Below are 21,024 nucleotides of genomic sequence, written 5' to 3'. Positions count from 1 at the left end.
ATGGTTACAACTCTTTCAAGAATGTTTTAGCAGAACGTGAAACAAAATACCTTCTAACAAACCATACCACTAGTATAGACTAGACAGAACAACACAAAAAAATTAATTTACCCAAACATGATGTCATAAGGTAAGGTGGGGTAAGACTATCTGTGGGGTTTGCCCCGTGTGTTGTGTTTATCTTAACGATCTATGTGACAATGTATGTGTATGTTATGTATAGAATATTCATAATTTTGTCTTGCCCCGAGCAAAACAAACTATGTTCGTCTTACCCCACCTTACCTTACTAATTTTCTGAATACTTATACTACTTTTACTAATTAATTCAAACTAATTTATTTCCGCTTATAAACCCTGTTTTTTACTAACCTTTGGCTTCGTACACATTTCAAAAATCTTGATCATAATTAGTGAAAACTTGACGATTTAGGTACGATCACGCTCCGCAATAGGGACTATTACTGCCATGTTCTGCCGCCAGAGTGCAGCACTAGCACTTTTCATAAACCATAGAGCAACTTATACATACTGTTCCTTAAACCGTTTTTTGACAAGTTTTCACAGATAATAAAATATGACATTGATGCATCAAGGCGGTTTGTTTACAAAGGGCCTAACGGAAAACGCGAAAATCTAAATTTAGTTATCTGCCTCTTCATCGCTCGAATATGCAAGAGTGATAGAGAGGTTAGATAATGAAATTTCGGTTTTCTTGTTTCGCGGTAGACCCTCTGATTGTGATGGAATGTGATAGTGGCGCCCCCTACGCAGAGTTTCGCGTAATATTCGTTATTATTGTGCTATTTACGGTCCTAGCTAAATTGGTTATTAAATACTTACCCTATAGAATGTCCAATTTAGCCAGAACCCTAAATGGCTTAACGATCACGGAGCGTGACTTTACCTGGGAGGTTTTCAGAAAAAAGATGACCATTTACTTTTTTTCGAAAAACTAACAATTCTTGTGTTATTACGACTCAGAATCACGAGGACTCAATATCAAAAAGTGGCGCCATCTAATAGATCAAAGGCCAAAGATATGGCGGCATCGTTTTGAGCGTTAGCGCTACAACCTTTAACCGATACCCGTAATGGCGCCACTTTTTTAACAAATTTAACACATATCTGCGAAAGAATAAGGATCAAAGTCAGATGGCGTTCTAAGTTTTAATTTGCAGTAAATTTACTGTGGCTACAAAATATTATTTGACAATCCACCTTTATTTAAATTCTCTTTGTTTAAAAAACAAGGAAAAAAATGTCCCCAGGTTGTTATACAAATTTTGGATGTCAGTTTTGTGACGGTCCATTCAAAATGTATGTAGAAATGCGTCACAAAACGACATTATTTACGGACGCATCTAATTCGGTAGTCCTCGTGACTATGAGTAGAAATAACCCAAAGCTTAATGGTTTTTCGAAAAAGTAACTGATACGCTTTTTTTCTAAAAATGCCTTTTTCTAAACCTACCTTTTATAATTACGTCCCTTACAACTATACTTGCCGCAAAACTAACTGGCGACTGAGATCATAATGCTATCTCCTTTACCCTTGTTAAGACAAACCAAGAGTGAAAGAGATGGCATTATGACAATCGACACTTAGTTATGCGGCAAGAAAAAGAGCAAATGGTATACAGCGTCATGGGCGTCGCCAAGCTGCCTGGTATGGAAGGTAAAGGTAATGAACGAAATCTCCATAGGCAGAACTGTTGCAAAAGTGTGCAGTTGTCAGCTATAAATAATAGTTCCAAATCTCTCCAGAGTAGCGCTAGAGTAGCTAAGAACCTAGGCGTTATTGACGGAGTGAAGTGCGCTGTCTATGATTTGATTTTTTTCAAGTATTCTAGGTACTGTAGCGCCACCTATTTAAGGTTTTTTGATGACACTTTTTGGTATATGGATATACCATTCCTTACCTCCACCTTCTATACTGCCCGGTATCCTTGGTTGTCAAAAGTTGACATTTGACGATCCAGCGAAACATGGCGTATTACAGCGCCATCTATTTCTGTATAGTTTACATTAGAATCAATAACTCTTTCTAAAAGTTGATTTACCTGAATGAAATAAATCAAAATATTTTTTTTTCGTTATAATTTTTGTTTAAATTTATTATAACAATCCAGCTAAACATAGCGTATTACAGCGCCATCTATTTCTGTATAGTTTACATTAGAATCAATAACTCTTTCTAAAAGTTGATTTACCTGAATGAAATAAATCAAAATATTTTTTTTTTCTTTATAATATTTGTTTAAATTTATTATAACAAAACAAGGAACGTCTGCTTAAAGAAAAAAGATATACATACAACCTTTTAACATTAATATAATTGTCAATCACTGGTCCCGCCACAGCAGAAACTTTTTACTACCTGTAAACAGAAAAACACTGCATTTGTATTAATTAATAATAATAATTCAGCCTATATACGTCCCACTGCTGGGCACTGGCCTCTCATGCGCGAGAGGGCTTGGGCTATAGTCACGCTGGCCCAATGCGGGTTGGAGACTTCACATACACCTTTGAATTTCTTCGCGGATGTATGCGGGTTTCCTTGCGATGTTTTTCTACACCAAAAAGCCAGTGGTGAATATCAAGTGATATTCCGTACATAAGTTCCGAAAAACTCATTGGTACGGCCAGGATTCGAAGTAATTATTTCGAACCCGCGACCTCCGGATTGAAAGTCGAGCGTCATATCCTCTAAGCCGCCGTTATTTGTATTAAAATTGAAAGAAATATCAGAAAGTAAATAATCTAAAACTTAAAGGTATTTTAATAAATTACATAATTATGTACAGTCAAAATATTAAATTTGTGACCCATTTCGTACTTTGTCGCAGTGACAATACGTAGGTCACTAGATAAGTTTTGCAAAAGACAAATACGAAACAACGAGGTGGCCTATTGCATATATTTTACAAAACTATATTTCCGTAGACTATATTTGGCCGGAAAACATTTACTTTATTTTTGAATTTGCTTATTAAAAAATAGATTTGAACTTTGAAAACGTCGGCGTACGCTCAGGAGTATTTACCTGCGTATATTTTATACAAAATTTTCATTCCAAACAAAGTTAAGCTTTTTTGATAAGTAAATTTAAAAATAAATATTTTCCGGCCAATCATTTTCTATGGAAATATAGTTTTAAAAAGTATATACGATAGGCCACCCGTTTGCTTCATATTTGTGTATTGCAAAACTTATCTAGTGATCTATGTATGCGGTCTCTAACGACTTTCATGTTGTTTGTCCCTGTGACAAGGTAGGAAATGGGCCACAAATTAAATCTTTTGACTGTACATATTACCATGCTGCTTCTGGAACAGCCGTATTGTGATATAAACCCACGGCAACTTTTTTTTTTAATACCACGACGGTGGCAAACAAGCATACGGCCCGCCTGACGGTAAGCAGTCACCGTAGCCTATGGACGCCTGCAACACCAGAGGCATTACATGCGCGTTGCCGACCCTTTAAAAACCTGTACACTCCTTTTTTGAAGAACCCCATACTGTAGCCCCCCGGGAAAACCTCGGCAGGAAGCTCATTCCACGGCCGGAGCGTCCGCGGGAGGAAATTCCTCTCGAACCGCACAGTACGCGACCATTTGGGTTCTAGGGTGTGAGGGTGAGCAACCTGCCGACGGCGAGCGGTGCGGGGATAGAAAGCGGCCGTGGGCATCATTCTCTTCTTCAATTCTTCAGAGCACAGCCCATTGTACAAGCGGTAGAACACACACAAGGAGGCAAAGTCTCTCCTTAGACTTAAAGGTTCAATACCGCTTGTGAGTTTGGGATCGTCGATTCGTACAGCGCGCCTTTGGACTGAGTCGAATGGTCCAAGCTGGCATGCAAGTGCTCCTGCGCAAAGGTGACAGCAGTACTCCAACTCCAACTGAATCAATAAAAGGATACCTGCGTCAGTTGGTGGCGTGCTGGAAGTCCCCTTTGTCGAGATGTCTCTTCTTGGGCTCGTACACCAACATGGACACGCGCTCGGGACTCGTCTTGTTGCGCATGTCTGCAAAAATATATCACGTAATATATTAAATATATCACATCAACCCCAGTTTAATCTTGTACAAAGATAATTTGAAACTGCCATTTTTTGCGAGGGGAAACGTGCACGCAGTCGCACTTCTCACTCACTACATACAAAATCCAATCTGTAATGACGACACAAATACATAGAAAATGACACACGTCAAAGACAAATCTTGCACACCTTGATCTCTTTTTGTGTACGGACGAGTCACAACATGCACCGCCATAGGTACAAATGTACCTATACTTCGGCAGAGGGGAAATAGTATGAATGCCGTCTCCCTTCTCGGTGTTGCTCGAAGATTTAGTGGATCTAAATTAGCCATTCAGAAATAGTACATTACTATAGAGGACTAGGGATACGCGGCTGGCAACTCCGTTTCTCGCCGAGATTTGTATAGTGCTTTTTCAAACTTGCAATTAAATAATTTAAAAAAAGGATGATGATGATGATGATGACGATGATGATGATGATGATTGATGATGAGGATGATGATTGTTATTATTACTCTCGGGTTACTGAAAGGGGAACGAAAATTTGATTATTTTTATGCTACGACGCACGGTTTAGGAGATACAGCCCTATAAAGATTTCTGCCCGACCGAAAAAAAAATCTGTATCTCCTAAACCGTGTGTCGTAGCGCAAAAATAATGAAATTTTTGTTCCCCTTTGAAGCCCTGTAATAATATTTGACAAACACAAAAAAGAAAAAAATAACACAAAAAAGACAAAAAAAGAAAAAAAACAATGGCAGAATTTTGCTTATAGGTTTTGTATGGTTGAATGCCAAGACGTGCCATAATTTGACGTTTAAAAACAAAAGAAGGTTGCCTTACAGGCCTAGGTGTGTAAGGCTGTATGAAATTCCTTTACATAACATCTTCACTCATCACAGTCATCATACCTGATATGTAGTATTTCCGGACCTAGTTTGAAGTAAGTCACGTCAACATTTCATTACAAGTTTGAGAAAACAATATTCAAGTTTTACATTTGACAGCACTCACAGCGCAAACTAAGGCGACGCCTGTGCGCCGACACCTCCAGCTGGCGCCGCACGAGCTGCGAGGCGGACGCGGGCCGCGCGCCCGCCGGCAGTGTGGCCACGTCCCGAACTGGGGTTACATCGGATGATGCGGTTTTGTTGCAATCTAAAAATTAAATGACAATTTTAGGGCATAATTTTCATTTCATTTCATTTATTGCAGTCATGTACATAGTTACATAATAAGGTGTTACAATTAATTTAGTCAATTCATGACACCCTGTTAGGGCACACAATTTAACTAAATATCTGATACCTATTAAAACATTTCGTCATAATATGTCTTGTGTATATAAAAGTGTAATAATAATATCATTATAAAAGTAAATAAATGATAAAAAATTAAATAACATTCCATATATAAATTTTGAGCAATTGTAAACGTAGATAATAATAATTATAAAAAAAAAAAACATTTCGTACAATAATTCAAGATTCAATGTCTTTATAAATATTTTGTTTCGCTAGCTTTTCGTCATTTTATTTTATTTTATTTTCAAAATAATACGGGGCTTAATCGCGTAAACTTACGTTTATTATATGGCCTGACGTTTCCAACGTGACGTTACGTTCGTGGTCACAGGCAGACTGGCGAGGAATTGTACCAACATCTTGCTGCGCGGGTTTTGCGAACTACCCGCACTTGATCTTGATTATTCATTGAAGATGTTGATACAATTCCTCGCCAGTCTGCCTGTGACCACGAACGTAACGTCACGTTCAAAGCGTCAGGCCATATAATAAACGTAAGTTTACGTCAGGCCATATAATAAACGTAAGTTTACGCGATTAAGTCCCGTATTAGTTTTAAAATTATGAATGAAAATCGTGTTGGTTTAAATCAATTTCAGAACATTTTCGAAGTCCTAGTTCTTAAATACAAATTATTTATTTCTGAAATAAAAAAATACAGTGTTACACTTATGGTAACCACACTAGTCTGCCTTGTGGAAGAAATAATTTGGTTTACAGTAAAAATAATGATAGAATATACTATCGGTTCGTGACAATCGAAAAAAAAACAGGAAACAATTATTTAATAAAACAATAACTAAATAAAAATTATGGGCAAAAAATCAAACGTAGGGGCATAGACGACCGGTTTGGCCTAGTGGGTAGTGTAGTGACCCTGCCTACGACGCTGATGGTCCCGGGTTCAAATCCTGGTAAGGGCATGTATTTGTGTGATGAGCATGGACATTTGTTCCTGAGTCATGGGTGTTTTCTATGTATCTATGTATTTATATATTATATATATCGTTGTCTAAGTACCCTCAACACAAGCCTTATTGAGCTTACTGTGGGACTTAGTCAATTTGTGTAATAATGTCCTATAATATTTATTTATTTATTTATAGCTGTGGTTGATATACAACTATATCTGTCAAAATATTTTCAATAATGTTAATATCCAGAGGAAAATGAGGACTACATTTATATGAAAAGGCGATTTCGCGCGGGTAAAATAATAGTACTATAGTACAGAAATGACCCCAAAACGGAAGTCTGACAGCGATTCAAAGACGAATCATACTGTCCCTTTCTATATGACACTATTTCTTTCGGCTATTTAGTGTGAAAATTCTAGTACATTGTGCAACGAGGGGGGTAATTCACGAGAGCCACAGGCTGGAGGGAATTGAAGATCCGAGTTTGCAATATTCTTACCCCCTGAGTTACAATGTTATTCATCACACTTGCGAAGAAAAAACTAAATTTTAAGCAAATTAATTCCTAAATACGGTGACATATCAAACATTCATCCGCAGTTTTGTAATTTCTTAGCAGGTGAGGCATCGAAGGCACTGACTTATTCTGCATTCAGCCACGATTGAAAATTATGTAAAAATATTTTAAACGGATGTTAAATTAATCAAATTATTTTAAACATAAACAAAAATATTAAATTATAAACATCAGTATTTTAAAAGTGAAACTCATTTATGCTACTTGGTTTGTATGAATATGTGACATAAGTTAAAAAAAAGCTATTCCCTAGCGAATAATAGCTTTTTTTCACAATCCATAACTCCCGCGGGAGCAAAATAGACCTTTGTCCTTCAGCACACCTGCACAAAATAAGATCTTTTTCGAGCAAGTGTGATGAAAAAGTCATTATCTTATCTGTGGTCGTATACACAAAAGGACATCAAGTGTGCTAACCCTAATAATTGCTCGGAGCAATGCTGAGCCGAGCGAAGCCGGGAATGACCGAAAGGAGGAATGTCGCCCCACTGGTCGTAGTTAATGATGGGCAGCTTGTAAGTTTCCAAAATGAAACTTACACTTTTTCATGTAAGTTCCTGTAAGTTTCAAATGGAATATTTTGCTTACATTTCTTTTATTTTTTCTTGGTTTTCGAGTTTTTAACGAACAGACGTAGACGCTGCGGGGCGCCTTTGATATTAGAATATGTTTAGATATTTATATATAATTAAAGCTCTGCCTCTGCCGGCTTTCCTGTCTCAAAACTGTTCACATTTTTTTTATATCGGAATTATATCGGAATTACAGCATGTCAAATAGAATTAATAAACGCCAAGCGGAGAATATGAGAGAGTAAAATTAAATTTCATGTATGAGAGATTAAAATGAAATATCGTGTAAGTACATAATATGCATAGGTACGAAACAAAACCATAGCAGATGTGAAAAAAAAAGGAAATAGGACGCAGCGTAACGTGGTCTTGAACTTCCATCCACCGTATAACAACCGGGTACGATTACCCCTAAGCCACGCGGCTACTGTCATCTAATCTCGAATTTTTCGATGAAAATATTGACAATCCGTTCTACTGACGTCTGAAGTAGCAGACAGGTTACATGAAAATTAAGTGAAATTTATTCGGTAACATTTCTATCACAAACATTTCCTGCCAAACATGTAATTTTTAACAGTTGAAATATGTCACCGTTTAGGAAATATGTGAAATGTTTCAGAAATTGCCCATCGCTAGTCGTAATCAGCAAGTACTGTGGCTTCGCCATATAAAACATACCTCGGTCAGCGAATAATATTTCTCTCCGCATAATTTCTCCGTCTCTGATAACACGGCGCGGTCGCTCCGGCTCTCGAGATGTTTTCTCTTCCGACTCTAGAGATGAGTTTGGACTCAATGGCTCAACCTGCAAGAGAATCATATATTATTTATTTTGACGACCGGTTTGGCCTAGTGGGTAGTGACCCTGCCTACGAAGCCGATGGTCCCGGGTTCAAATCCTGGTAAGGGCATGTATTTGTGTGATGAGCATGGATATTTGTTCCTGAGTCATGGGTGTTTTCTATGTATTTAAGTATTTATAAATATTTATATATTATATATATCGTTGTCTAAGTACCCTCAACACAAGCCTTATTTAGCTTACTGTGGGACTTAGTCAATTTGTGTAATAATGTCCTATAATATTTATTTATTCTTTATTATAACCTAGCTGTTACCCACGACTTCGTCCACGTGGATTTATTTCCCCAAACACACTTTGAATAGAATAGAATAGAATAGAATTTGTTTTATTCATAAACACACAAACAGTAATAGACAGACATAAAAGAGAACATAGTGAGAGTAAAGTGTCACGAAATGGCCTCATCTCAGCATGTTGCTGGCGACTTCCAGCGCTGATCTTCCGATGAGACCATCGAGTGCGAAGTAATTACGGAAGGTAACAGAAAAAAGGAAAGATACATAAAATAAACATGACGAACATACTTAACACTAAATAAAATTGCACGGACGAAACGAACGTCCAGTCTGTACCGGTCCGGTCGGATCGTATCGTGGTGCGGCATTAAGCGTGCGCAACTAGCGCCAGGTCAGCGGTAGCTACACGAATTAAATCCAGTGACAGATTTGACAAACAATAATAAGATGAAACTCATAATCTCAATCCGTTTTCGATCATGAAAACCATAAAACAAAGTTGACTAAAATACGTAAACAAAAGAAAAACTAATAGTAGCATAATCAGCTTAAATAAAATAACTATTATAAGGATGGTGTGTGGGGAATGGTGCCGATTCCATTGCGGAAGGAGCAAAAACATTGTGGTAAGTAATAATAGTCTTGACTACAGGCAACTTGTTTCCAATCTGCAGGTTTCCTGGTTAAGCTGGTGATTGAGCAAGTACTGTTTAAGCTTTGTCTTAAAACTATGAATACTTTGCAGGTTTCTCACTGGCGGCGGAACATTGTTCCAACAGCGGGATGCAGAATACTTAAAACTTCCTCGGAAAGCGGCTGAGGCATGACGCGGCGTCAACAGATGAATTCCACAATCACGGCGCTCGCGGAGCTTAATGCAAGATAGCTTCTTGAAAAGATATGCAGGAGTTTTATAGTTCAGTACGCCAAAGAGCAAACAAGCTAAGTGAAGTTTACGGCGGTGTTGCATTTTAAGGATCTTATGGCTATTCAGATACGGAGTCACGTGAGCTCTCAACGGAATATCAAAACAGAAGCGAGCACAGGCATTTTGAACACGCTGTATGAGTCGTTTAGTTTTGGCAAGAAGTCTTGGCCCAAACACAACATCAACATAATTCAATTTTGACAGGACGAGTGATTCAACTAATTGTATGCGCAGGTTTTCACTTAAATATGGACGGATTTTATATAGCACCTTAAGTTTATAAAAGCAACTCCTAATAGCCTCAGCGGTATGTTTCTCATATCGCAGTCCACAGTCCATTAGGAGACCTAAGTTACGGGCCTCATACACCCTCTCGACTGGTTCATTCATCAGCATAACACTCACAGAACTACTGACACCGGCCAGTTGCTGATTGCTGCCAAACACAAGATATTTTGTTTTGCTGGGGTTAAGTAGTAGGCAGTTTTCTGTAGCCCATCTAGCAATTCTGGTGAGATCTTCATTTAGTTTTTCTATGGTACTGTTGATATCGGCTGGCTTACATGATATATACACCTGTATGTCATCTGCGTAAATGTGGTATTTGCAATGCGTGATGTGAGACGTAATGTCTGCGGAATATAATATAAACAGGAGCGGCCCGATTACGGATCCTTGAGGAACTCCTCTAGTAAGCTTAGCCTTTTTAGAGAAAAGTGAAGAACCATCACTGAGACGCACTTTTACAATTTGCGAACGGTTACAAAGATAGCTTGCAAACCACATTACAGTTTTGTGGTCAAAACCATAGTAGCTCAGTTTTGATAATAGCAGGTTAATATTCAGACAATCAAAAGCCCTTGAGAAATCGAGGAGTACTAAAAGTGTGCACATTCCCTTGTCTTGAGCATCCAGAATGTTATCAAGTAAAGCAGTCATTGTACTACGTCCTTTACGGAAACCTGATTGGACATCTGGCAAAATATTGTTGTTTTCTAAATAGGTGGTTAACTGTGAGCAGACAACTTTTTCCATTATTTTAGATAGGCAGGGGAGTATGCTTATAGGTCTAAGGTCTTTAAGCATGGATGGGTTCGATACTTTAGGCAAGGGGTTTACTAATGCTAACTTCCAGATATCTGGAAAGGTGGATGTAAGAATAGAGGTATTTATTAGGCTTGTAATGATGTCAATTGTGTTTGGGAGAGTTAAAATAAGCATTTTTAAATTTATTTTGAACCCCTTTGAACCCCTTTTTGACCGACCCCAATCTCTCCCGGGACCAATATGAAAGTCAGCGCGGAGCCCTCTGGCACTGCACATGCGAGATTGGCACCTATTATGTTAAGTTAATAAGTTTAAGTTATTTTGTATTTTTTTAGCTATTTTCACGTAAATTGTTAATTTTGTTTGTGTGGCAATAAATATTTTTTTATTTTGTTTTTTTTTAACCCTATTATTAGGGGCCTAATTTTCAAAAGCACTTAAATTATCTTTGTATTTTCTAATATTTTCTCTTCCTGCTAATTTAAAGTCCCTACAGTTACAAATTCCTAACCCCTTTTTAACCCTAATAGGGGATAAATTTTCAAAAACGCTGAAAGTAATTTTACCGTATTTTATGAAAATGTCTTAATACGAAGTTTTCAAGTCCCTAACTTAATATAAAACTTAATCCCCATACAAAATTTCATCCCCTTTTTAACCCCGTTAGGGCAAGAATTTCCAAAAACGCTCTTTTATTTTTCTGCTATTTTAATATAATACCTTTTCACGATATTTCAAGTTCCTTACTTAAAATAAAACTTGATCCCTATACAAACTTTCATCCCATTTTTAACCCCCTAAGGGAATGAGTTTCAAAGAACGCTGTAATTACTCTTCTTTTATTTTAATAACTAAAACGCCATATAAACGTTCAACCCCTTTTTTTAACCCTCTAAAGAGTTGAATTTTTCCAAATCGCTTCTTATATTTTGTACACTGTATAATTACAACCTAGTGTGCAAATGTCAACTTTCTAGCTTTTGTAGTTTCGGCTCTGCATTGAAGTCAGTCAGTCAGTCAGGACACACATTTATGTACACAGGGTAGAATTTCTTAATGGGTCAGTAAGGGCAGCTACCAGATCTCGTGCTGCTACGCGAAGACAGTCTTAGAAGACCTTCCCTCGATTTCAAATTAATGAAGATTGGCGTTTACAGATTTTGGAAAAAACATACAGGGTGCGAGAAAAAGGACATTTTTGACAAACTTTTTGATGCCAATCGATCCCATTCCTATCCAGGATCAAAAGCTTGTATGGGACCAAAAAAATGTATACAAGTATGTATTTATCTATATACGTATGTATATCGTCGCCTAGTACCCATAGTACAAGCTTTGCTTAGTCTGGGGGCTAGGTCGATCTGTGTAAGATTATCCCGAAATATTTATTTTTTATTTATTTAAGTACCTTCATTTTCTTAGTGGGGCTAGAATGTGGTCTATTCATAAAGTCGATGTGATTCACGCCGCTTCTGTTTCGGGCGATCGGCGACAGCTTTCTGAATTCAGCTCGAGGCTCCAACTCCACCCTTAAAAATAAATATATAATATAATAACTTGTTAATTATTATTATTATATCGTAGAAGCGTGAAGAACGGCCGTCTCCTTTCATCTTAACATCAGCTAGAACGCATACTTGTTTGTCACCTTCGTACAGTCAGCGTCAAATACTTTGTAGCAACCAAAGTAGCCAAATAGTTCGGTACACCATATATTTAGTATGGTGTACCGAACTATTTGGCCACTTTGACTGCTACAAAGTATTTGACGCTGACTGTACATAAAAAAAATCTGGTAAGTATAAAGATAAGGAAGTGGTTAAAACCCGGGTACGTCCTTAAACTACGTCCAAAAGAGGTATGGGTATTGTGAATGTCATATCGCTATGTTTGGTAGGGCACAGCACAGCGGATGTCATTCCAGATCTAGAGCAGAGCCCAACTGGGGAAGTACCTCCACCTTACAGAAAACCACAGCCAAATAACACTAGACCCTACTCATAGTGTTATGTTCCTGCCAGTAAATAAGGTTGCCAGAGCTCAACGAAGGTGCGGAGTGTTAGGGTCGGCAACGCGCATGTAACTCCTTTGGAGTTGCAGGCGTCTATAGGCTACGGAGACTGCTTACCATCAGGCTAGCAGCGCGACCAAAAAGCGGCGATAATTTTGGCTTGTCGACACTCTCGACGGTAACTGTGGTATCCACACTGTCTGTTTTGATGGAGATGGGCTTAACAACTCTGAGTCCTGGATTACACTTCGTAACTACTCTTTAAAATGTATAAATAGCGTACCTTGCCACAGGCATCGTCTCTGTACTAGCGCGACCAAAAAGCGGCGATAATTTTGGCTTGTCGACACTCTCGACGGTAACTGTGGTATCCATACTGTCAGTATTGATGGAGATTGGCTTGACCACCATAAGTCCTACTTAACACTTGGTAACTAAGCTGTAAAACGTGTAAATAGCGTACAAATACCTTGCCACAGGCATCGCCTCTGTACTAGCGCGACCAAAAAGCGGCGATAAGTTTGGCTTGTCGATACTCTCGGCGGTAACTGTGGTATCCATACTGTCAGTTTTGATGGAGATCAGCTTGACCACTATAAGTCCTGGTTTACACTTGGTAACTAAGCTGCAAAACGTGTAAATAGCGTACAAATACCTTGCCACAGGCATCGCCTCTGTACTAGCGCGACCAAAAAGCGGCGATAATTTTGGCTTGCCGACACTCTCGACGGTAACTGTGGTATCCATACTGTCAGTGTTGATGGAGATCGGCTTGACCACCATGAGTCCTGGTTTACACTTGATAACTAAGCTGTAAAACGTGTAAATAGCGTACAAATACCTTGCCACAGGCATCGCCTCTGTACTAGCGCGACCAAAAAGCGGCGATAATTTTGGCTTGTCGACACTCTCGACGGTAACTGTGGTATCCATACTGTCAGTGTTGATGGAGATCGGCTTGACCACCATGACTCCTGGTTTACACTTGGTAACTAAGCTGTAAAACGTGTAAATAGCGTACAAATACCTTGCCACAGGCATCGCCTCTGTACTAGCGCGACCAAAAAGCGGCGATAATTTTGGCTTGTCGACACTCTCTATGGTAACCGTAGTGTCCACACTATCTGTTTTGACGGAGATCGGCTTGACCACTATGAGCCCTGGTTCGGAGTCCTTGGTCTCGAGATTGAAGTTTGGATTTTCGAAGCCTGTCAACATACACATTTAAAACTTTATTAGCTAACTCATAGTCATAACTAACTGACATTACAAAGTTTCAAATTAAAAAGCCACCATCTGACGCCATAGCGTTTATAAGGGAAGTGGGACGAAGGATTAGGGAGAAGACTTCTGATGCCCGCGCGGGTTCGTACCTGGTGCAGAGGTTGGCCATCGCTATCCAGCGCGGTAACGCGGCAAGTGTGATGGGCACCTTTGCACCCGGTGCAGCCCACGGAGGTCTTTTAGAATAAGTTAGTAGTTTATTTATATATTATTGTTTTGTATGTATTTGTTTCTAATTGTATGTCACTTTTTATTGCAAATATAATAAACGATAAATTAATTAAAAAGGAGGTCATCTAGAAAGTAGAAAAAATAATTATCGGTCCAGCCGCCATCAAATAATTGGAGAATACCGAACATGCTAAGAAACGATTCTTACTTTAAGAACATCGCGAGGCGGGACACCTACAAGGTAAGATGGGGGCAAACACCGGGACTTAGATGAACAATTTAAGAACCTAGAGGACCTTTACGAAATAGCCATAGCGTTAGACTTACCCCAACTTACCCTAGTCCCAATTGCTGAAAAAGGAGGTAAATACACTTTGAAAAGTTGAACTTTTGGAGCAACGGTCCAAAAATGGAAAAATCGTGAAACTAAAGCTTTTGTGACAGACGGGTAAAGGGTCGTGCCCGGGCCGAGGCCTCCGACATGTCATTTTCTATGACGGCTGATCGGTGATCACGTGGTACTTCCCATAGAAAACCAAGCGCCGGAAACTCCGGCCCGGCCCCGGCCCGGTCTAGCGTGAAACATCCTAAACTATGGACCCTAGCCTGAGCATGGCCCGACATAATCTAGGCGGGAATTTTCATCTTTTCCAAGGTAAAACTGAAATAAAATATTGTTAGGAAGCCATTAGGAGAAGAGTGCGATATATTATATACAAACGAGTCCGATGCCTTAGCCTTCTCTCTCTCTCTCTCTCTCTCTTTTCTTTTAACGAGTCGTAACGTAACATTAACGGTCGAGATGTACAAAGCACGTTTAGAGATAAAAGTTTGTAAAAACCTACCAGTTTGCGTGTTTTCGCTGTCAGCCGTAAAAGTCTGGCTCGCTTTGCTCTGCAGCCGCCTCCTCTCCAACTCGGCATGTATGTCTGTCTGCACGCGAAGGTTGATGTCTCCGTAACGGCGCACGATGTAGTTCAGGAGCCAGTGGTAGCCCTTCTTTAGCCCTGGGTCGATTTTGGGTTTTTTCTTCTTAGTTTCCGTTTCGGCTGTATAGGATTCCACTAGGGTTGGACAACGGTATCTGAAAAAAGTAAGTGCTAAGTAAGGAACTACACTCCGAACCGATATCTATAGTATGTTTTAATGTTGCGCAAACCAGCATTTTTTCAAAACTTAAAAATAATCTCTGGTCTCATAAATGCTATTCAAAGTTTTAGCACATTACTTCTGTATGCAACTTCTGAGACTCTTTCCATTCCCATTTCCTCACCAATTTTCCTATCGTTGACAATACCAAAAAGAATTTGAAATAGAGGTGGATTGTCAAAGAAAACTTTGAAGCCGCAGTAAATTTACTGCCATCTTTGGACACATGATTCAAACTTTTATAACGCTATTTGACTATGATCCTTATCCTTTCGCTGTTAAATTTGTGTTAAATTTGTTAAATATCAAAAAGTGGCGTCATCTTACCGGGTATAACCCAAAGGTTGTGGCGCCATCGTTCGAAACGATGCCGTCATACCTTTCTATTAGATGGCGCCTATTTTTGATATTTAACAAATTAAACACATATCAGTGAAAGAATAAGGATCAAAGTCAAATGGTATTCTAAAAGTTTTAATCAGGTGTCTAAAGATGGCAGAAAATTTGACTTTGACAATACGAAATAAAGTGTATTTTCAAAATAAATAACGATTTAGGTACAATTACAGTAGGTTACAATTTTTTTTAATTACTATTCATGTTTTATTTTTATTTTTGGGCTATCTATTTGTAAATTTGACTTTGACAATACGAAATAAAGTGTATTTTCAAAATAAATAACGATTTAGGTACAATTACAGTAGGTTACAATTTTTTTTAATTACTATTCATGTTTTATTTTTATTTTTGGGCGATTTATTTGAATTAGTTTTAATATTTATTTTTTATGATGTTTATTTTTGATATATTTTTGTATGCATGTGCCTAGATTTAAGATTTTTCAAACACAACGTAATATTGTTATTGAATAAAAATGATGATGATGATGATATAAACCGCATCCATAACTGAGGCTAAACTCAAAAATTGACTTATTGAGCGGCCGTTTTATAGTGTCGAGGAATACTTGACCTAAAAATACATGTAGTTAAATAAATAATAATAATAGTAATAATGTCGTAATAATTGACTTGTTAATTGAATTTATTTCTCAAATTTATGAATCTTGTATATTTATCTACCTTTAATTTATATTAGTCGTGTAAGCTTGACCTGTAAGTAAAGACTCATTTAGACGGCGCGCGAACTCGCATGCGATTTTAGTTACATTGCCAACTTTTGAGGTTACATCCCATTCGCCGACCGATCAAATTACGCATTGTAATGAAACTGCCACGCGAGTTCTCGCACCGTCTAAATGAGTCCTAAGTAAATATTCTTTATTGCACCAACAATTATACATTTTATATACATGTAAAACTACAAATGAATTAATTTTAAAGAAAAATAGAACCAGGTAACAACAGGCAGTCTTATCGCTCAAAAGCGATCTCTTCCAGACAACTTTTCAGTAGCAGGAAATTTAGAACTCATACAAAAGTCAACAGGTAGTGCAAGGAGCTAAATATGGAGACAACCACAGACAGACAGACCTGTAATTAACATTATCCATAAACTATGAGTATATTTCACGTATATTTTATGCAGTGTCTGTGATACCTACTTACTATATTTCGACGATTTAACGATCGGTCTGGCCTAGTGGGTAGTGACCCTGCCTATGAAGCCGATGGTCCCGGGTTCAAATCTTGGTAAAGTCATTTATTCTTGTGATGAGCACGGATATTTGTTCCTGGGTCATGGGTGTTTCTATGTATCTAAGTATTTATAAATATTTATATATTATATATATCGTTGTCTAAGTACCCTCAACACAAGCCTTATTGAGCTTACTGTGGGACTGAGTCAATGTGTGTAGGTAATACTGTCCTATAATATTTATTTATTTATTTATATAGTACATGTATGTGGACATTTTTCATTAAAAAAAGTAATGTCACCTCCAATGTATTTCATATTCCTTGGTGACATTGACATTGCCCCTATTCCGATAGGCTGAAGACTTACAAGACCTAAGCATACGGGTATTAGATAGGCTTATAACGTCTGGGTTACACATTATGAATATTATGAGTATGATACTTCGTTTATTTTGCATAAGAAAAAGGGTAAACGAACTTGACGTGTTTTTTATCAAGAAACGCTTTTTAAAAATAACACCTATTAAATATGTAACCAAAAGAAGCTAATCATATAAGCTACATAATTATTACATATTTGCTGTGGTTTATTTTTCAAAATTGTTTTTCAATAAAAATACATATTAAGATGGTTTAGGTAGGTACCCTTTTTCTAAAAACCGGACAAGTGCGAGTCGGACTAGCCCACCGAGGGTTCCACACTTTTTAGTATTTGTTGTTTTAGCTGTAACAGAAATAGGTCATCTGTGAAAATTTCAACTGTCTAGCTATCACGGTTCATGAGATACAGCCTGGTGACAGACGGACGGACGGACGGACAGCGGAGTCTTAGTAATAGGGTCCGGTTTTACCCTTTTGGGTACGGAACCCTAAAACCGAAGTATAATAGTATTATGTAATGTAATTTATCGCGGATTGATGAAAATTAGTCTTTTATTCGTGTTTAACACCACAATCGCATCTAGTACCCCTAAAGTGAAGACAAACGTGTCCGATCTTCCAGACACCGTGACAGTTTATTTGAAAGAATTTTCGAGCGCATTCCAGGGGGCCTAGACAAGATGGCAATCGTTTATTGACAACCGACGAACGAAAAGCAAGAATATCTCCTATCGCTAGCGCGATCTACAGCTTCCGAAGGGTAGTTTTGTAGCTAGGTAATTTACTGCGACAGACGTACTTAGTGCCTCTCACTTGTTCACGAATTTGTTTACATAGGTAGAGCATAAGACTCTACTATGAGCATATTAAGATGCCCAATGACATGTCCTCCTTGCCTAGGTATAAACTATACTCTAGGGGTGTCTGACAAATTGGCGCCCACAATGTATATATGCGGCCCGCGGGCCGCTCGCCGGGGCACACGCGGTCGTGATCCTCCGGCGCTCCTCTACAAGGCGGAGTCGGCATTCGTTGGTTGTTTTAGACGTTAGTCCTACCACTGGTTAGTTCGTCATTGCTCCTGGTCCCCCGGGCAAGGTGGCAAGCGTGGCATTTCAACAACGTTAAAAAATAATTATACACTATACTGCGAACTTACTTGTTAACAAGTGGCTCTATGTTGAGTTTCTCGACGACATCAATGTCGTCCAGCGCGCCCGACTTGTCCTGCTTGTTGGCCAGCACCAGTATTGGTTTGCCTATGGAAGTGTAACCATGAAACACACAACTTAAGAAATGTTTATTGTTCCTAACTAGTGGATTAGGAATAGCCAAAGGCTAGTCAGTAATGAAAAAATAGAATCCATGACAAAAAAGAAATGGTGCATTAGAAATCGAAATCGCGGCGACGACGCGCCGGCGAATAGAGGCCGGCGGCGGCAAGGCTCGGAAACCGGTTAAATATCCAAACCGTTATCATGTACTAGGCACAAAATCTTTTAATTTCGATTTCGCTCGAAAAACCGTTATTTTTAAACCGGTTTTTATGAGAACAGTTCTTATCTAATTAACCGGTTTATAAAATATAAACCGGTTTCTTCCTATGGGGTTGTCTACGTATACGTTGCACACCACCTAGCCGACCGGCTGTAGAGTTGGTCGTCGAATAAACCGGTTTTTTAGGTTACAATAAAGTTTTTAAAACATTCTCGTTCTTATAAAAGCTCGGAGGAAAACGGAAATAAACCGGTATTTTAAAAACCGGTTCCGAGCCTTGGGCGGCGGCGTGGCTATATTTTAATGACCTTGGGAATGGTTCCTTATAATCTTATGGTATTTTTTTATGATATAAGGAGGCAAAGGGGCCAATATGGGTAGTCATAAATACTTCATGAAAGTAACCCACTAGTGAACTAACCCACTATGAAAAATACACATGTGCCAACTCAAGCTTGAAACTTAACCCTTAACAGGCAAACATAGTTAACCTTATTGAGAACAGTGGGGTATTGATAACTGCATTTTATATGGAAAGTAGAAGTAGTCCTAGCATTCGTAAATAAACTAATCAAATAAGAGTTTATGTATAATTGGTTAAAGATTATGAGGATAACACCCCCTTAAAGTCACTACAATATTTGTAACATAATAAGCTCTAAAATATTAAGGATAAGTAGGTAATCAAGGAATAATAAAAATGTGCATGATAAATTGATGATGACTGTATTATATATATTCTATCTGTAAGTGAATTGCAGTGCACTGTCAGGGCTGTGTTGTTGTCACATAATTTATTAATAAGACCTACTGTACACACAAAGCAAGGAAATAAATGAAATGAACACTTTCTCGTCTTCGTTTTTTGTGATATCTTTTCTGGTGATATCAAGAGAAAACAGTACCAATCTGTTCAGCTAAGTTTTATTTTTAAGAATAAGAATAAGAATAAGAATAATTTATTATCATAAAATAATACATAGTAAAAGTTGCACAAATGCTGTCCTGTGTGTCCCAAACTAGGCTGAGCCTGTATCTTGGGACCCACCGAGCCGGTTTTAATTTAATAAATAGTCCATATGAAGTCAGTGTCGTGGTAAACTCATCGATATCTCGTTTAAATTATTAACAACAGTAAAAATCGATCAATTATTCACGCCAGGATGGTTCGCCGCGGCAGCCTGCCTTATCGCCAATATGCGAATTTAATTAATAATTAGTTCCACCAACTCACCTGATATTTTATCATGCGATAACACTTCTTCCAACACAGCACGGCATTCATCCAGCCGTGAAAAATCACTCGAGTCGATAACAAATATAACCCCATGTACCTCGCTATAATACTGCGACCATATTTGCCTAAAATGCGGCCCTCCTCCCAAATCATAAATAGTCACAGGCGTATCCTTATGAATCAAATTAACAGCCTTAAAACCTACGGTCGGCAGAACTTTATCATCGTTCTCTCCTGCCAAATTGTTCACGGTTTTAGTCTTTCCCGCGTTGTCTAAACCTATTAATATTAACACTATTCGTCTACGCACGCTCCGGCGGCGGGTAACGCACGCCCAACAATTACCCATCACTGAAAACTAATATTAAACTAAACTAATACTCTCACATTTTATGGCAGAGAAACTTTGAATTTATCGCCAGTGGCCATTTGTAAACAAAAGTTTTGTTGACACAACCGTTACCAATGGCGATCGAGGTGAATGTGGCCAGTATCAAAATGGGTTTGTTTTCGTTGCGCGTCTGGTTCACTGATAAAGCGCTTCACACACCTTACTTAATTTGGTATAGTAACAGACGACAGGGACACAGCTATACATTGACGCTTCTACGTATTGCTGCGTCCTTGTCGTCAATTAGAATTAAGTAAGGTGTGTCAAGCGTTTAAACTGAATAAGTTTATTGTAACTTGTAATATGCTCGTAATCCAAGGGCACGTCCGAGGTTACAGCTGTTTTCTTTATTTGTATAAGAATGTAAAGAAACAACGTCACTACTATCATCCATGAAAAATAATGTGATAAATTTTTAATGACGACATCTACATTTCAAGGTAATGTTAGCAATAAATAAAAAATAAACAAAAGCTAGATTCACTATTTTAAGCTTGAAATCTTACAAAACCAAGCCATAAAAGAGATTTGTAGGTGGCATGTAGCCGAGCGAGCGTAGTCCAGGCTTAAGTTTTTTTTATAAATCTAGATGACCGAGTTCCAAATGTTCTAACAGGAATTGTCACTATTTGCCGATCATAAAAAAAACAACAGGGCAGGCCATGGCAGAGTGGGCGCGATATAGGAGCCATGGGTTGCGTCATGAATAACACTGCGAATACTTCGAGCGGCAATGTATCTATTTCGTGCATCATAGTCACTTGTGACAGTATTGCAGTACTTATACCTTTGCTTATATT

General features: G+C 38.3%; 1 protein-coding gene across 1 annotated transcript; it reads right to left on the bottom strand.

Annotated features, from left to right (window-relative positions):
• Positions 1-1,766: 1,766 nt before the first annotated feature.
• On the bottom strand, positions 1,767-20,301 carry LOC133530907 (ADP-ribosylation factor-like protein 13B). The gene is made up of 9 exons (XM_061868984.1): positions 19,831-20,301; positions 18,259-18,358; positions 14,814-15,052; positions 13,541-13,721; positions 11,911-12,031; positions 8,105-8,231; positions 5,068-5,211; positions 3,930-4,035; positions 1,767-2,380 (listed from the first exon to the last, which is right to left on the bottom strand). Exons 1-8 carry the CDS (start codon positions 20,180-20,182, stop codon positions 3,935-3,937), a joined length of 1,365 nt encoding a protein of 454 aa, XP_061724968.1. The 5' UTR covers positions 20,183-20,301; the 3' UTR covers positions 1,767-2,380; positions 3,930-3,934.
• Positions 20,302-21,024: the final 723 nt, after the last annotated feature.

This window comes from Cydia pomonella, chromosome 24 (assembly GCF_033807575.1).
Source record: "Cydia pomonella isolate Wapato2018A chromosome 24, ilCydPomo1, whole genome shotgun sequence".
NCBI classification, from domain to species: Eukaryota; Metazoa; Arthropoda; class Insecta; order Lepidoptera; family Tortricidae; genus Cydia; species Cydia pomonella.
Note: the sequence above shows the minus strand (reverse complement) of the source record. Positions and strands in the feature narration are given on the sequence as shown.